General features: G+C 41.9%; 1 protein-coding gene across 3 annotated transcripts in view; it reads left to right on the plus strand.

Annotated features, from left to right (window-relative positions):
- Nucleotides 1-18,778, plus strand: part of MYL10 (myosin light chain 10) — a 90,199-nt gene that overhangs the window by 48,216 nt on the left and 23,205 nt on the right. The window contains exon 1 of one of the 3 annotated variants that reach the window (XM_026107143.2): nt 17,484-18,450. The exons of the other annotated variants lie outside the window; for them this stretch is intronic. Coding sequence (XP_025962928.2) covers nt 18,265-18,450 — 186 coding nt within the window. The 5' untranslated portion in view covers nt 17,484-18,264. Of the gene's footprint in view, nt 1-17,483; nt 18,451-18,778 lie in introns of those variants that run through there. 3 annotated transcript variants of the gene reach the window in all.

Below are 18,778 nucleotides of genomic sequence, written 5' to 3' on the forward strand. Positions count from 1 at the left end.
ATTTAGCTATAGGAACATTCTCTGCCAGCACTCCCATAATGTTATGGGAAATTTCTTAAAAATGGCAATCTTTCTTTGAAGCCATTAACAACCAAAAGCGAATGCAGGAATTGGTGTGAGAGGGTTGGAAATATGAGAAGATTTAAAGTGTTTCTCTTACATGTGCTCCAGTAGAGAGAAGGGAAGGGATCCAATTGCTTTCTTACCTATGGAATTTCTCTGTTGGTTTTAATAGTGTGATGCCCTAATGACAAACTCAGGGGTATGTTCTCAACTTAATCCATGGGGTACATGTCTGTAATACTCATTAATGTCAAGGAGAGTTAGGAGGAACATAAATCTTTGCTCACTAAGATGTGAATCTAGACTCTGATGTACACCATGCTACATCAGCTGCTGACTGAAGAGAAAGAGGAATTCCAGCACCTAGAAAGTCTACTTGAGAGTTCCTAGACTAAACAATTGATCCAGCCAAAAAAATCAGGGATGAAATTTCTACTCTGCACTTTGGTTCAGAAACACCAGCTGCGATAGGGGAAGATGCATACCCAATGGGCAGTGTCTGGCTCACGCAGGAAGTCCATAAAATCCCTATGAATCCCCAATCAGCTAGACAAAGTCTCCAGTTCTACCAGCAGCTTAAAGAACAGATAAACAACGCGTATCTAAGTACATCTCCAGTGCTGTACAGCTAGGGAAAATATCACACTACACATACACATAAAGAGAAATTGTGATGCTAAGAAACTGGAACAACTCTATAGCAGAGTTCTGATTTGTGATTTCTTTGGCGCTCAGCCTAACAAAAAATCACTGTGATTTCCAACTACAAATATTTTTGGAACCACCAGACTTGCTCCCATGTGTACGTTAAATGAAATGAATGTTCAAAACCCATAATAAAACCCCAGAGGGAAGACTCAGATCAGAATATTAACATTAATCTTAGGAAGTCACTAGGAACCATTCAAGTTATAATAATAAATTGCAATGAAGAAGGAATATAAGGGCTTTTTTCTATCTGTCCAGTAAGCAGGTGTTACTGCAAACACTGATCTACACAGCACATAAGTAAAATGGTTGCCCTTAAACTTTCCAGTTGCCTAAGATAAATAAATGACATTACCATAATATGCACAACAATTCCTCTTATACTAGCTTAAGTGTAGTTTTGGGAATAGTGCAGATACTGAGATAACGTAATGCAGCTATCCAAGACAAGGCTAGAAAGTTTTCAAAAGCAATCCTTCTATCAACAGCTTCATGGTGAAAAGCAGGACTTTGAGCCTCATTCCAGATTTATGGTAAGAGCCATTGCCAGTCCGCTCACTTGTGGCTGGGTCCCTGGTCACTGAGCCTGGGAAGTCAAAGGTGTCGGGACATGGTGCTGTCACTTTGCCCCCATACTATAGCAAGCAGCTGAACCGCTACCTACGCTGAGGTTTGCTTTTGATTTTAAATGTATCCACGAAATGCCAAAATTAGGTATCTAAAATGGCAGCAAAATACCTTACCAAAAATGGCTCGATTTTCAAAGCTAACGATCATTTTCAGAAGCAACTTCCATTGACTAATAGTATGTAATCAGGACTGCTCAGCATCGTCATCTAGATAATGTGGATGTACGTGCTCTGACTTAAGCTGGTGTGTTTAAATGTTTTGGCCATAGTCTCTAACACTGAAATAAAACTATGCTTCTCTGTGGACAATATTTGTTCTTGTATTTAGCAAGAAGAAGGATCAGGTCATGAATCAAACTGAACCAAACCTGCCCATTTACTTCTATGGGATTTTTTTTTTAAGTTTGGGGTTGTGAAATTTAAGTGGTCAGGTGGAAAGTTTCCTCGTTGTCAATAGAAAGGTAGACTCTACCAGGACTAGCACACCGTTCTGCTGGCAATGCCATACTGTTTTCACAGGCAAATGGGAAGATGTAGAGGAGCTTCCAGTTCAGTGAAAGATTGCTTTCTGGGTAGGCACTGACTCCTAATGATGGGCATATTTCTGTTGTCACAAAGAAGTCATTTTTGACAGCTGGTGTTCACCATATTTCTGACATCTCTGATTCCATGAGGCGCGGGAACTCCCAGAGCAAAGCCTGTTCTAGGGAGATTTCTAGCTCCGTGGCAACAGCAAGTAGTTGGAAGCTCATCCCCATTGAGCTGCATCACTGGATCTTTTGGGATTCACTCGGCACTCGTTAGAAACAAGAGAGGTTCTGTCTCAAATCACTAAATTCATAGCACCAAGACACCTCAAGGAAATGTTCTGATTGTATATACAATGCAATTCACAAAGAGTTGTCTAAACATGTAGTGGCTTTAGTGTGTCCTCAGGATGAATTTTCTGTCTGCAGCCTCATAGAGTAACAAAATTGTCTTTCCAGGTAGGAACAGTGCTCTATTAATAATCCATTAAGTCTTCTGTACCACGACTGAATGACAGATGCTTCAGATGACTTTTGAAAGATGAATCAGTATCTACTCTGAAATTGGACCCCATGTATGGAAACATGAAATAGGTTGTGGCTATGTAAGATCATTTTGGGGCCATGTGGCTTCTCACTCTGCTCCATCCTGCCTCAGGAGGCGAACATGACCCAATACCTTGTGTTCATTTGGGGTTACTATGGGTATGTTATGTGAGAACACTTTGTTGAGCTATTAGGAGTTTTGTTTCCTCATAATAACAAGCAACTGCTCTGGTAATGTCTCCTGACCCGTCACTGTGGAAAGCTCTCATGCAGGGAGAACCAGAGAGGCCACTCATTCTTTTCTTCATCCTACAAATGGGTTGCTGGTTTTTGTCTTCACCACTCTGCTTTTATCTCTAGTCTACCCTTTTCAACACGTCTTTCCTGCTGACTGCTGGCAGGGCAAGCCTGCGATTTGTTCCGAGCAAACACATGTGCACCATTTCCACCATTGTGTGGTCTCATGTTATGAACTTACCTGTGGGTGTTTACTTTGGTGGCATGACCTGGTGTTTTGTAGCACTGTATTTTTTTTCTCCTTCCTTGATATTTTTTCCCCTCAGCTACGGTAACTCTTCGTGAGAAGCTGCTGGTTTTCTGCTTTGATCATACAGAACGTACCATATAGCCTCGGGTAACACAGGACTGCTTAATACAGATGAAATAGCTACAAACCCTCTTAGAAGTCGGGTTTAAAAAGGGATACCAGTGAAATCAGATCCCTCCAGCTGGACAGCAGTCTGATAGGAGAACGAGCTGTTATGGTATTTGGCAGCCAGACAGTCTTTATTGTTATTAGATGAAACAAAGCTTGTGATCTTTAGTCCTTGACCTTAACTGCAGCAGCACGCTCTTAATCAGACCTTAATTTAACACCTAACATGGTCACAGAAGAGATCAGACATGGGCTGCTGGTTTAATTACATAGAGCTGATATCATCCAAACCAATTTAACCTCATTGCTGTGTGTTGGGCACTGGATGGGAATCATCCTGTAGATGCAGAACAAAACAGTTCCCAATACAATAAAATAGCAACGTACCTTTTAAGGTTTGGTAAAAATCTTTGTCTTTTGGATACTTTGAAGGTGATGTTACAACCTTTTCAGAAACAACTGGAATTTGTATGGTTTGCTAAATCTCTCTTTGCCCTCTTTGCTTTCATTCCAGCAGTTTAAGTATTTCTAATATTTAAAGATTAAGCACCTTGCTGATGGGATTCTCCCATCCATGTTCATTGAATCTGTTGCTGTGTTGCGTCATCCGCTGACTGAACTGTGTAATGCTTTCGTCTGATTTCGTATCAAAGATTGAGCTGGATAAAAAGTAATATTTATGTTTCATGACAATTTTTTCACATTTTGATGCTGCTTGCTTTGTGCTTAGTTCTTCACAAGCTGACACAATATTAACTTTTGACATTGAAACATTCATGTTTTTACATGTTTCATCAAAAAAAAAAGATATCTTTCCAAATTAGCCTGGGAAATCTGAAAATGTCTAAAATCTTTCTTCAGAAATAGGATTATTTTGATTAATCGGTTTTCACTCAACAAGAAAAAATAATGTTTTATCAGCAAAAACACCTTGAGCAAACCAAACCTACAACAAGAAATCTAAGTATAATGTTCTTCAGTTTTTTGTGGACATCGTAGGTTTGCTTGAATGAGATCGTCTCAAGTTTGCTGGAGACAGACATCTACTTGCCGTTGCTCACCTGAGGAGCAACAACGAACGTGGAAGTGTGACCGAGCACTGGGCAGAGCACTTACAAATGCTAACGAGCAAAAGTAACACAGATAACATATTAACAAGCAGCAAGAGCCTAGTTCCTGGGCCTTAACAGATATTCAGCGAGGTCGCGTGCCTCTGGCAGATGGACTCCGGTTGCTCCAGCTGCAGTCGTGTGAGACGTTGCCGTTCTGCGTTGTCCGTCCGCAAGAGGTGAAACACCTCGGAGCAGGGGTGGCAGGGCAGGACGCGTGCCGGCACCTCAGCCGTTCTCCTTCACGGTGTGGCATGTCAGACTGCACCACCGGGGAAGGCAGGTTTGCACTAAGACACCGGGCAGTAACCTGCAGGCGTCAGGATCCAGGCCTGGGATGATCATTGCACAGGTACAAAGGGGAGTTGGATCACTGCCGTGCTCCGCAGGGAGCCTCCTACCCCCCCTCTGCCCTGATGGGAACGACCTCGCACGCCGTAACTCAGGGCAGAATCAAGCCCTGAGAGTTTAGGTTCAAACAAATGCAAAAGCAAAATGAATCCAGATCTCCATGTAAAGTCTTGAATAAAACCTGCATTTTCTTCTCTGGGAGCTGAAATGCAGACCTTGTCCACATAAAGACTTCTGCAGTTTATCTAAGCGCCAGATCACTGCAAATCTTTTCTGCTGCTTTCAGAGCACGGGCTGTTTGAGTGTGAATTTAACCTGAACAAGATAATACGCGTTGTTTTTGGAAGTGGAATAGGCTATTGCGTGTTTAGTTCTCGTTTTAGTTAGCTCAAAGCCCAGTATGATTTCACATACTCCTGTGAGTTATGTTTTGACCTGGGATTTGGAGTTTTTTGTGACGGAAAGTTTTTGTGCGGCTCTCGGTGACCTCATGCTAGGGCAAGCACTGTGTTGATGTGAAGGAATGTAGATGGGTCTGCAGAAATGTCAGGGTCTCCCATTAAGATGTCTCTTACACCTCAGCAGGAGGACTCAGCATCACTGCGAGTGTTGTTGCTGAGACGCCACATAGTCAGTAATACAGCGCGAGAGCACAATTGCTCTGATGTATTCCAGTAACATGGTGTTAATGTGCCATTGCTTCTCCGTATTTCAGCACCAAGGCATCACTTCTTTGCATTACAATAACACAGGCGAGTGGATTTCTGCTTTAAGAAAGCAGAGCAAGGCAGTCTTTGCGGTAGTGTTATGCTCTGGGACAGTGGGATAAAATCAGCACTTCTTTTTACGGTGTGCCTGAATCTGAGATCTCAAAAGTCCTGCAAAGCCTTCTCCACATGCTTACTTTTACACTCTGTGGTCTTTGTCCCAAGTTCAGCGGAAGTCTGTGGCACACACTTCCTCTGCTTCCAGATGGCTTTGCATCCAGCTGGATCAACTGTCCCCTTCATTGCAAAGGAGCCCCCCTTCCACAGTGTGTAACGTAAGCCTTTGCAGTACCAGAGTACACTATACACAGTAACTCACTTGACTAAAGTTTTCCATTTGTAAGCTGGCATTTGTCTGTACCATCTAATGCCTATTGGCTTCACAAAGGCACTCAGCACCTAAAAGTGCAATTACATTTTTCAGAAAGTGCTTGTCTTAGATGTTCATTATGCTGGGGATTGAACTAGTGCAAAGAAAGCAGAGCCTGCGCTTTCTTGATAAAGGAAAACAACACACCTTATTTCTGGTTTTCCTGATTTTAGTGTTCTTCTTAAGTCTAGAGTCCCTGGAGCAGACTGATCACTTGAGAATCTCAGTTTGTGTGAAACTCAGAATAGGAATTTTCTAGTTTTCCTTATTGCAGAGAAAAATTTGGAAAAAAATGCGCGCAGAAAGCAAACACCAGAATGTTAAGAAAGGAACCCAAAATCTTAAGCTAAACTGTTGCAATGTTGTGGCACAGAGAATAATTTAGTACCAGGTTGTGACCCCCAAATGTTATTTATTAGGCAAAGTAAAACTATGTTTAATTTATTGCTTTTAAGGTTCCTTAATCAAGCATAGAAATGTTTCTGTTTATGAGATTAATTTTCAATGTTGGAAATGTCACATTCTGTATAAAAAATCTGATAGCTTAAATTTACATCAAGAGTGAATTTGATACAGAATTAAACATCAGCCTTATCCAGAAATACCTGTATATCCATGTGTGCATATAACTGTGAGTTTGTGCCTATGCATTTTCATTAATTTTAAGTTAATATTGGCATTTTTGAGCCTGATTCATAATTTTTGAATGCTTGAGCTTGGCAACACTGAACATCTGCCTTAGTTGTGAATGCTAAGCTCTTTTGAAATTCTAACCCAAATTTTAAATTTCTACCATAAAAAAATTTTTAAAACATCCAAATCCAAGCTGCTTAGACCAGACAAGCTACATGCCAAATGCTAGGCTATAAATTACAGCCATTTCTTTTTATTACACTTGTAACACTAAAAAAATAAACCCAAAACACCTAAACCCACAAATCTAATTACTCTAAATGTGCTCTCCATCCAAAGCAGAGCTGCTGAGCTTAGCCTCAACCCCAAGTAGCCTGTATGGTTTAGCTGCAAACTAAACCTTTGGAAGAACAGGATCAGAAACAATAGCAAAACCATAACTCCCTATTAGCCCCATAGAGAAGTATATAAATAAGTAATACAATTAATGAAATACTGTTTATACCCATTGTGTCATAAATGTATTATTTACAAATAAAGGCAAAGCAGAGTTGTTAGCCAGGGTAAACTGACACAGCTTCACTGATTGCAAAGGCGATTTAACTCAGCGGTGAATCTGGCCGTCTTTCCCAGTGCGGCTGTCGCTGCTTCGGCAGAGGCACGTTGAGGAAGAGCCGTGCCTGCAAAGTGCTGCATCCGCTCTCAGCGTGGAACGTCCTCTCACCTCGGAGGCCTCAGGCTTGTTCAGCAATACCTGGGCGTGAGCATCATTACAACCAGTGCAGGATCAGACTGCTAAACCACTGACTAATGTTTAGGAAAACCCTCCAAATTCCACATCCTCCTTGGCAATCTCTTCTTCTGCTCGTCTGTCCTTCCAGGTTCCTGGTACCTAACTTAAAACCTCCCAGGTTGCAATTTAAGCCCATTACTTCTCACTGTCATCAGAAAGCCCTGGGAATTACAGATGACCATTACAGCATTGTTAAAGAGTTTTCTCCTCAGTCCTTTTGATTTTTTCTTGTAAGTTATGCTTCTAGACCTTGCTCCCTTCAGGGACCGTACTTGTTCCCGGTGGAACTGCAGATTAGCTTCATAGCTAATAAGGCTCTGCCCTTGGACATGGATCTATGGACAGAGAGAGGAAACACTCCCCTTCACATCGGGAACTCCCCAAACTTTGGAGTAGGGGTGTTTTACCAGATCTGTGCCAGGTTTTGAATAAAACTCAACAGGACCTACCGATCACTTCTACAGAACAGCTCCTGATGTGAAAACACAGTTTGACATTGTTTTTAATTACAGGCTTCTGAGAGGGCAGCTTGTGACATCAAATTTTTGGTAGTCTCCAGGATCTCTAGAGAGGCCCTCCTATATGCTTAGCCTGGTTAAAGAGAAAAACGCTTGCAAGAGCAGTGGGCGGGAGCAGATTTTCTAAAATGGTGAGCAGAGAGTCCATGTAAATATTTGAGGCCTTGTAGGCAATATTGAGCATCTCTATTCAGAAATTGCATCTGAAAACATGCTCTCACCAGAACAGGTGACACTGAGTGACACACATGGGCTCTGCAAAAGCAGAGGGACCGCCACAAGACCTGTGCATCATTTAAGACCATCATGCATTAGCTCTTCCTCTATTACTGCTCGGGGACTGACGGAAGGGAGTTTGACTTTTGTAGCACAGGAAAGTGAAGCTGTGCGTGTTTGCATGCATTTTCGCATTTCCCTGTTAAATGTCCCTACATGTTGAAAAGCTTAGCCCAGAACGTTATGTTAAAAAAATCTGAAAAAGGGAGTTCTGCTCTTAGTGAATTTATACTTAACCAGTGAGTGCTGTTAAAAGAAGCTGTTTAGAAATGGTGGGTTCAACGCATTTGCTAGTTTATTTTGTTTTACAGCACTAGCCAGGAGCTGTGTCTTGTCAACTAGCTGTTGGCCTGGCATGGCCAAAGGGCTGCTTTGCAAGACAGCGGAAAAAAAAAGTGGAGGCATTAATTGCTCATTATAAAGAGCAAAAAATTGCAACTAATCATGGCACAGTGCTGCTGCTAATGCATTTCGAAACCTCCCCCTCCCTCACCAAACCATATGGGGGTTTAAAATGTAAATACAATTTGTAATTGAGAGCAGCATTTTATTACTTGCTTTTAAGAGGCACAGGATGCCTGTAACCCTCAATATGAAATTTCCTTTGGCTAGAAATAAATTCAGCTCCATGTTTTGTTTTTATTCCCGCTGCGACACCCGCATGAGAAAGGTAACGGCTAGTCTGCAAGCTTTCACTCTCTCACTCAGCACTGAGGGCAGAAGTGGCTGGGAGCTGTGGTTTTCGGAGTCACACTACTGGCTTCCTCGCGTTGCACACTGGAGGCAAAAGCAAACACGCTGCTGAATAAATCCTCAGAGATGCTGAGTGCGGCTGAGCTACCACAGCCCGGGCTGCAGTCAAGGAGAACTGCCGGCACTCAGCCCCTCTCTGAGTCTGCCTTTCACCTTCAGTAGCGCGCTGCCTAAAAGCAGCCTGTTCTGCTCTTGATTGCTGTTATTGGTTTATTTATCAGTCTTGCAACAGCACCTAGAAAGTGTGGTCGTGGGCCCGGATTCCACCGCATTGGGTGCTGCACAGCTACAGAACAAAATGACAGTCCCTGCCCCAGTGAACTGAAAATCTTTGTTTAAGACAAGAAAAATGTACAGAAGGAGGAGCGTGGGACATTTTTGCTTCTTGCATGATATGGGAGATGTCACAAGGACTTATGATTTATAGGTAGATTTATAGGTTCCCTTTAGGGAACCAAGTACTCAGGCTGTATTCAGCTTAAAGAGTAACTCCCAAATAGTATCAAAACAGTATTCAACTCTAAACTTTCAGGTCTTTGGCTGGTCTGGGAATGCAAAGCTCCTGTTTGGAGCTGGAGGCCTTAAGGGCCATAACCAAAGAAGTAATCATTCATGGGTACCTCCGTTGTCATGGAAATAACTTCCCTTACCCTTCCTGTCTTCCTTCTCACACTTAACTTCATTTTGCCTTACTAGTCACCTTTCTGTCTAGATTTGGGAAGCAGCAGAAGAGAGTTGCTCATAAATGGCACAGAGAGCAAAGTAACCTTGCTCTGCAGTCTTGCATGATGTTAGTAGGGAATGAAAAAAAGGAGATTATTCACACTTTGTCTGGAAGGACTGATGACACCCACCTGTGGAGAAGCCAAGATGGTCTAGAAAATTAAAGAACAGTGAAGAAGCATTGATTTAAAAGAAGATGGCGAGAAATCTCGGGATTTTAAGGTAAACCATTACACCATCTCCTGTGCTGGGTACTCACAGGGGCAAAAGGGACAGTTCAGGGGGAACTGTAGGGGAAAGAGTAAGAAACTATCCAACAGCGGGAGTCCCTGGGAACTGACACCTCTGCTGGAATTAATAGAGTTTATTTTTCAGGAAGGTAAATCCTGTCCCATAATTCTCAATCATAATAAAAGTAGAGAAAACAATAATAAAAATAAAATAGAAAGTGAAATAAGTAAGGCTTTGAACAGACTAGGCTGGAAGGACTTGTAGTGAAGGCAACCATGCCTGTGCCTGCCACTTCAGTGAATAGAAACGCACTCCACTACTTCAAGACATCTCGGCTGAATTAATATGTAGGACATAGTAATAGCCATGCTGAGGGTGAAAAATTCCCTCTCTCACTAGAAACCACTTCTGTTCCTGTTGAGCTCTATCCTCTTACTTTCATTTGTTCTGGGTTCTGTCCAGAACTATTTACAATAATTGCATCCACCTTCTCTGTTGGATTTCTCAAAGGAAATGTGGCTAAGAGGGATAAAGGATGTCTATACACTCAGTGGCTTTTTCATAAAACAAATCAGGAAGTCAAGCATGGTTTACAATTAGAAAAAGCTGCCTGAAGAGCTCTGGGTTGTTTTTCTTTAGCCTCTTAACATTGTAGGACACCTAGACATCATATCTGATACATTAGAAACTTAAATTGCACTTTCTGTCAAGTAGACAAGTGAGCTGATTAAAAAAACCTGAATACCCAAGAGCTCCTACTGAAGTCTCAAAACATGTTCTCTGACCTAAAGGCTGGAGCAGGGCAGCATAGGAATAATCTGTCCACAGTTTCCTTGTCCTCAGGGAGGCCTTACCTTCCAAGGTCTGTCAGCTTACTGGTTAGAAGGAAGCAAAATGTCCAGGACTGAGCCTCAAGTGTTGAACAATAACTGGATTTGCTAAAGTTACTTCTCTCTGCACCTCTATTAGCCCTGAGTATTTTAGTGTATATTTCCTTTTCCTAAGAAATAATAAATAGTAAAAGGAAAATACAGAATGACAGACAGCTAACGCCTCCTTGCACATTAGCTGTTTTTGTGTCACACTGACAAATATCCAAATGCAAATGACATCTCTTCACTAACCTGTGTTTATCTACATGAGTTTCTGCACAGTGCACAGCTACAATGGCTAAATGAGTAAAGAAGACTTCTCCCTGCATAAACACATTAAACTACAGGTGAAAATAAGGTCTAAGTAGACTGTACATTTACCTACCTCAGCAAATATGCACTCAGTAGGCAAAAGACAGTGTCTGGCTTAATGAGGTTAATGAGAGTTGGATTCTTTTCAGCCTGGCATATTTTAGAGAAACCTTAGGCTAGGAGTTCAGAGCAGAATCTCTCCTGAGGGACGTTATTTTCTTCTGTGCTCTATGATGATACATGCATGTGATCTATGAGGTCTGAATGGCATCCTTAGGTCTGAAAGTGAACGTACAGAACTTACTGGGTTATTATGCATTTTCTCCTTGTAATACAGCACAAGAGTTCAATGTCTATCATTGGTAATGGAACATTATTTACTCCCCATACAAAAATTAAAAGTAGGAAAAAGGCCTCTTCTTTACTTCCACCTTTTGAGTGGAAGTAAGTTTGTTAAGTTTTTGGCTTGCAAACATTTGCCGGCTGCAGAAGGTCATGGTAGTCCTACCTCTGCAGTTGCTGCTATTGCCTATATGCTATTTATACCTGGATGTTAGGCTGAGGGTTGGCTAGGAGGCACAGTTATCAATGATAAGGGTCCTCCGGTTTAGATTCCCAACAGAGAATCTGTTGGGATTTGTGTGGAATTTTTTCCCTCACAGAGCACCTTTTCCTGACTACACTGCTCCATATGTTTTCAATTAGATGGCGTGCGATGTCCATGGTTATGCTGAGCAGTATCACAGAAGTGTCTCATCTAAATTCATTTTGAGGATAGATCATGTGTTAGTTTCCCTCCTTCGTAGGAACCTGGCCTGATCTATGAGTGCAGCTGCCTGAGCCTTGGCGGAAGAGATGAGGCAACGGCAGTGCTCTCCTGCATTTGTTTCCTTCAGCAGGGAGCAGCTTTCGTGTCTGCAAAGGGTACGACAGACAGCCTGTAGAGCAGTATCTCCACGTGCGTACTCTGATCTGCAACTAACCAGCAAAGGAGGTACCATGAGCGGTTTGCTGCTCTTCCCTTCAGGAGAGATTTTGGCTTCCAGGGGCCTTAGTCTTGACTTCCACCAGAAGGTACTCTGTGGGTCAAATTTGTTTCTTACACAAGTTCAGCTCTCTGCATTCAGAGCATTTCAGTTTTGTCAGTTCTTGTGATTTGATGTCAAACCTTGTGCTATAGGGAGTCTTTCTATATGCCCAAGTGCTGAGTTCATGGCCCAGATTTGTTTCATTTATTTTTAAACCCAAAAGCCTAAGTTAGAGGTATTTCCTTCACAGACAAGGGCAGAAGACTAGAACCTCAGGGAGTGATTCAGCCCACCTGAAATGCAGTTCCTACAATTTATAATTATTTTTCAAACCCTGCTTCCTCTAAAATGTGATCGGGGGGGTTATTTGTGATTTGGGGGTACTGGTGTGGAGAATGTTTGAGCATAGAGCGTATCTCTGAATGCGGCATTGGCATTTCCTCCTGTTTGAGTGACTGTACTGCAGATTTCCAGGCTACCATGGGATTTTGTGTTGCATTTCTGAGTACACTGGGGTTGGCTCACATGCATACATAACTACTGTCTGTGTTTTGAAGTGTCAGGAATGTAAAACGGGCTAGCTAACTAACTTAGCAGAACAGCAGGTCGAGACATGTCACAACAGTATAATTCATCCAGCAGCATGAGGATAGCTTGGGGGGTCCTAAGTTAAAAGAACTTGATTAGTTTCAGCTCAGAGCAAAGCTTACCACAGACTGGCAAAGACAGGAGCAGAGACCTTCAGCAGTGTCTTGGGTTTCCAGTCCTGTAAAGTTCTGTCCACGGTCACTGAAATATATAGGAACTAAGTCCCAAGTGGGTCCATCTGAGGGTACTCAGGTGCTCAGCTTGTCTCACAAGAACTCACTGTCTGGCCAGGCCGGCTCCTATCCTGACTTCCTACGCTGGCGGGATGCACTGCTGCCCACTGAGCTTCCGCTGTCAGTACAAGCCACCTCACTGCACATTTCACTTGCAGCTCCTGGGCTCGAATGGAGCCAGTTTCCAGCATTACGAACTCTACAGAGAAAAAGGGTATCAGGCTAGATCCTCTTCTCAGCTGCATCATGGTCAGTCCCAGATAATCCCACTCATTCTAATGAGGTGGCAATGAATTTAAGATATTGTTTGTGAGATCAGAATGTAACACCTTTCTTCTATGCCAACCTGCTATTGCTTTTCATTATTTTAATCCTAGGTAATGAGTGTGGGTTGCTGCTTTAGTACCAACAGGAGGGTTTGTTGCTGTGCCATATAATGTTTCTCCCATAATGACGTTTGAGAAAAGTGTCAAAGGCTTGAATTAGGGATTTCTGACATTTACAAAGAATTGCTAAATGCCTCTGCAGTTCCCAGCTTTTACAGCTACTGTGCTGGTGGAATATTGCCCTATTACCATGTCCTACATTCAACATCTGCAAAGCAATGCCAAGTTACTACACTCATCATTTCTGATCGAAACAACTAATTCAGCTGGCGTTTGTCACTGCATTTACGTTCCTGAATTGTCCCTCATTTGGCAGTGCTTTTTCTAGTGCTGTTAGGGATGGTGCAGCCTAAAATCTGTGCTGGACTCTGAGACGCTATTGCTACCTATCTTCTGTTCAGATGTATGTGTGCTGAAACCCACAGAACATGAGTGGCTACAAACCTCAGTGTGATGTGATCCAATGCACTCTGGGATTCATCTGCAATTAAACCACAAAATACCTGGCATTAATTTAGTCCCTTTGTTATAACCCTACTTCCCAGTGGCGCCTTGCTGCCAGAAAGAACAGGCATTGTCAACAGAAGCTAATTACTTTCTCATCAAATCCTATCTTGCAGCAACTGTGTTGTGATCTGTCCCATTGCTTCCAGTCCCTCTCAGATCACACCTGTACAGATGAGACTTTCTGTGTGGCCAGCAGTCTTAGGTGGATAAGGAGGATAAGATAAACTGCAGATGTGACCCAGTGCAGACCAGTGAGGACAGTCCACTAACCAGACTGGCTGGAAGGCAAAGAGGGCTAAATGCTGTCACTGAGGATGCCATTGCTTGGGTTGTCTTGGCTGACTACTATCAGCATAAGGTAATAATAATAATTTCTAAAAATATGTTTTAGCTCAACCACAAGCCATGAGCTTGATACAGGAACGTGAAATGCTATGGCCCGTATTAGACAGAAAAGGCTGGAGATGGTTCTTTGATAGTTTGATCTATAAAACTCTAGTGAAAATTATGGAAGATTTCATTATAAACTATCAGCCCGATTATTTTGGTTGCTATTGGTGTCTTTTGTTTCGGTTCTGTTGGATGGAAAACAAGGCAGAGCTGTTGTGTAGAGATTCAGTGCAACACCAGAACATTCCAACTTCAATCGTTGTTGTTTGAGGTTTTCTTCAGAAATAAGACATATATATGTCTGCTTTTTTTCACCGTGAAACTGGGCAGTATAAGGTAGCCAGGGGATGAAAAATAAAGAATTAATGGAAAAGGCTGGTATTCTACTGCCTTGGGTTCTAGTCTCGCCTCTGACAGACTTCCCATCGGACCCATAGTAAGATATTTTTTTCTGCTTCTGCTCTCTGTCTATGAAACAAGGAATAACAGCGTTTCTCAACCTTGTGGGTGTGTTGGGAAGACAGATTCAGCCTTGGTTTGGAAACACACACTTACTGTGGTAATTAGAACAATACAAAAGCGAATACAAATAGGAAGAAGAAAAGTACCTAACCCACAAAAGGATTTGGTTGATGTGCAGCAAATGAGATATGGGACCACAGACTACGTGATGAAGTTAAAAGAAATATTGAACAGCTGCTTTGCTACACACTTCTACAAAATGAAATGACATCCTGCAGGAAAAATAGTACAGTCTCATTTACTACCCAAGAGGGCAGAGCTAAGGTTACAAGGACTATAACAGTGTTGTCATTTCCTTACTCCCAGGAGCTGCACTTTCCAACTTAATGGCTCTCCTAATATAATTGCATTTTATGTGATGATTTTCTTAGAGCCTGTTTCTTACTAGTGTAAATAAGGAGGAAACCCAGCAAAGTCAATGAAGTGATCCCGGTGCAAAAATGATGGGAGCCACAGAAGAATCAGGCACACTCAGTCCATAATCTCCTCCTCAAATTCTACAACAAATGCCCAAAGCTGGAATAGCAAATAGGTATCAAATGAAAACACAAAACAATGACAACAGTGCATTTTTCAGTGGCCACATCATATTATGTCATTCATGTCATGTTGAGTTATATTAGTCTGCTTTTCATTATGTTGTATTATGCCTTTTGACACAATGCAACACGCTGTAAGTAACATAAAGTGACCCCCAAGTATAAAAGAGAACACAGTTTTTGTCAGATTAGATAGTTGCTATGAATTCTCAGAGAGGGAGGGGGAAGTCAGGGAAGGAGATCAGGACTCAGCATCCTGAACAACAAATGCACAAAACTTAATTAACAACTACAGCAGCCCTGGCTGTTTTCAAATAGTCTATGTGTCTCTTTTCAAGAGAGAGAAGAGTCTCAGCGGGACTTGTACTGTTTAATTTTCTTAAAATTCTGCAGAGGTATCTTTAATAGCTCTTTCTTTGTTGTACCTGAAGTGTAGGCAGCTCCATGTACAGTGAACGTAACACTAGGTTTTCTGAGACTCACCTTGTTGCCAGGCTCCAAAATACAGTAATCAGGCCAAGCTTAACCAATGGGCTTTCTGAGCAGCAGTGTCAGAAAGAAACGTGTCCTCTGTATCAAGGATTTAATCAGCCGCTAACAAAACTGCTGTAGGGAGAAAGGAAAAGGGGATCATTGTGTCTCTGAAAGGAAGGGGAGCTCCTCATTAATTTAAGGTAATTAAGGAAAAGTGGGTGGTTCAGAGGAACTTGTTTATTCTCCCTAGTGGGCTTGAAATCCACCTCACTTGGTAGTTCTTGATGGTGGTTTAGGTGGAATAAGCTGATGTTCTCACTCTAGTTCCTACTTGAGAGATACTTGGTCTGTACTCACGAGCCAGGCTTTGCACACTTGCCAGGACTTGCAAGACAGTGCTTCAGTTTGCTGCTTTGCTGCAGATTCTTATCCGAATTTGGGTAAATCACTGAGTATCTCTGTTCCCCACCTGTAGAATAAATGAACATCTGTAACTTAGAGTATGTTAGGAGCATACAGAAATGAGCAAACAGGTGACATGGCCAGAAAACAGCACAAGTTGGCAATCCCAGGAGGTGCCTTTTGCCAGAGTGCAGAGGGCCAGGATGAGGCTCATGTGAGTTCTGTTTTGAGACAATGCCTGGCCTTGTCCTTCTACTCAGCACAAATTAGATATCAGCCCTAGAGATGAAGCACTGGACTGTGCATAGGGAGGGGAGTCCTTTGGCATGAAGGCTGAGACACATCCCTTCCACAGGTTTTGAGGACTGGCCCTACTTATTGGCAGGATATGGGAAGTTTCAGTTCCCAAATATGTTTAGCTATCATTTGTCTTCTTTTGAAGGCATGCCACTCAAAGACATGAAAGAAGCCTATCTGTGTGCAGAAGGAACTGGAATGTTGTGGTATGAAGTTGTTCTCAAAACTCAGTCTGCGATAGCTGGGATTATGTACAAGGTGCTTGTTATACATTTGCTATGTAACACATGCAGCACTAGTGTTTTGCTCTCTCCTCATTGAACTAGGCTGCACTCCATTCAGCTTCCCATCTCGCCAGAAGAACTGTCACTAAATCCTGTGTTCTGCATCTTTTTAGGTAGTGATGATATAAGGATCAGAACACATTTTCACGACCAGTCTCAAAGATGGATGTGGTAGAGGCACATGAATACATTTGACGCAGTCTTCCTGATCAGCAAAAGGTACAGAATCTCTTCTTAAGAGGTGTTTTTAAGGCTGAGATTCAATACTGCTAACAGAGGGAGAGCGTATCATTCTCTATCATTTCTCTATCTATACATTTAGTAGAAATTAATATCTATTTAATTTCTAGGCATGTCATTCCTTGAAGATATGTATAAGATGCTTTCCTGGTTTATTAGACTCTTAAACATTAGAAAACTAACAGTTACTTCTGAACAGTGTGCAATAAGCCTGCTCTCCATCCTGCAAAGAGATCTGTGCAATCCGACCCCTGTGACACCGACATCCACAGTGCTCTGCATGAGTGCAGAGATCTACCTTTAAGTATCATTTTGCAGCATCAGAGGCTCCAGAATTAAACATGAGACATTCTGGTAAGTATTGTTAAGTTCATAAGAAAGCCATTCCCCTTAGTAGTACATCAAACCTTGCTTATGGCCAGAGAGACATAGGCACTCAATGCTGGAAAATCTCACTGAGATTTGCAGCCAGGCTGGATCTCAGGAGACTTCCTATTATTATTTTCTTTACTAATAAATCATTATGTTGTCTCCTTCACAGCACAGAGAGTTCAAATAAACCTGTCCCCATGACAGTCTGATTCTTAAAGGAGTGTCCTGTTCTGTTGAGTCATGTGAGAGGAAAATACAAAGAAGTAGAAAGACAGATCAAAAAGGGGTAGCAGAAAGGGCCCTGGAGGCAGACTTAAGTTTGGTATTTAATATTTCAGGTAAAATATTCACTTAGCATCAATTATCTTGGTTTTTTTGTTTTTTTTTTTTAATGAAATTGCCTTCTGAATCAGCCAGCTCTCTAATTACCAGATTGAATGATTGAAATTTTTAGGGCAATTAAATTCAAGCCTTTCTTTTCCAGTCCTTATGTTATTCCCCCCTTCTCTCCCTCCCCTCTCCAGTCTGGAGCCTTTCTATAATTTGGAGGCAGTTGCAGAAGCAAGCAGACCTTTAAAGCCAAGATGTATGTCTCCCTTAATTCCTCTGTGGATTTGTTTTATAGACTAAGCAGAGAGGGTTCTGGTCTCTCAGTACATGTGCATTACCAATACACAGTATTGTGGGGGTTTTATCCTAACATGTCACATCATTAAAAAATGGCTTGGAAGAATTCATTTAATGTAGAAATTCTGTGAAAAGACAAAGATCAATGTAGAAAATAGAAGCACTATTGGAAAATGCCTGCAGATCAAGCTAGAAAACTAAGGAGCAAATTGCTGATAATAATCATGATTGATGATATACTAGATAAGAGAAAACAAAACTCTCAAAGAAACAGTACAAAGCATCTGTTAATACAGCTGTTAGGACAAACACATGAAATAGTTACATGAAAAGATAAGTATCCTTCCAAAAAAGGGCACAGCAGTCACAGGACGGAATCCCAGGCCTAGTGAGGTCCATGACAAAGTGGCTGCTCGTATGGCTCTTGTGCCAGGATTAGAGCGCTGATCCTGCAAAACGTGTAACCACGTTCTTAAATGTAAGTATGTGATCAGTTATATTGATTTCAGTGGGACTATTCCCTCCCTGAAATTAAACACATGCTCAACAGATTTGCTGGATCAGGACCTAAACCAGTGAATATGGTAAGTCTTTGTCCCATTGCTTACAGGAAACCTTTGAAATTCCATTCCATTTTCTTCAAAAGCCTTATTCTGACTTTTTCAGCTTACCAAACTCAGTCTGAAATACAAAGATGGGTCTGCTATCCCCCCAGGCAGTTACAGGTGAGTGGAGTGAGGGATTTCTTTTTATGTTGCATTGCACTAGGTTTTGGTATAACTCCACTGAAGTCAGAACAATGAACACTAGGCTAAATTCAGACTTGTATCCACAACAATTTTTCTGAAGCCAGAGGAATTGTATTATGCTTATTTATTACTTAATTATCCCTGTAGTTGTTCAAGGTACTTCATAACACCTAAAACAGTCCTTGCCCTAAAAAGCATGCAGTCAAATCTAAGATTAGAGATGACAGCACGGTAAGGGGCCAGACCTGGAGAAAGAGCAAGGTCTTTGTTCAGCTAGACACTTAAACTTTTGTCTGTCTCAAAG

The sequence above is a fragment of the Dromaius novaehollandiae genome, chromosome 19, assembly GCF_036370855.1.
Source record: "Dromaius novaehollandiae isolate bDroNov1 chromosome 19, bDroNov1.hap1, whole genome shotgun sequence".
In the NCBI taxonomy this organism is placed as follows: Eukaryota; Metazoa; Chordata; class Aves; order Casuariiformes; family Dromaiidae; genus Dromaius; species Dromaius novaehollandiae.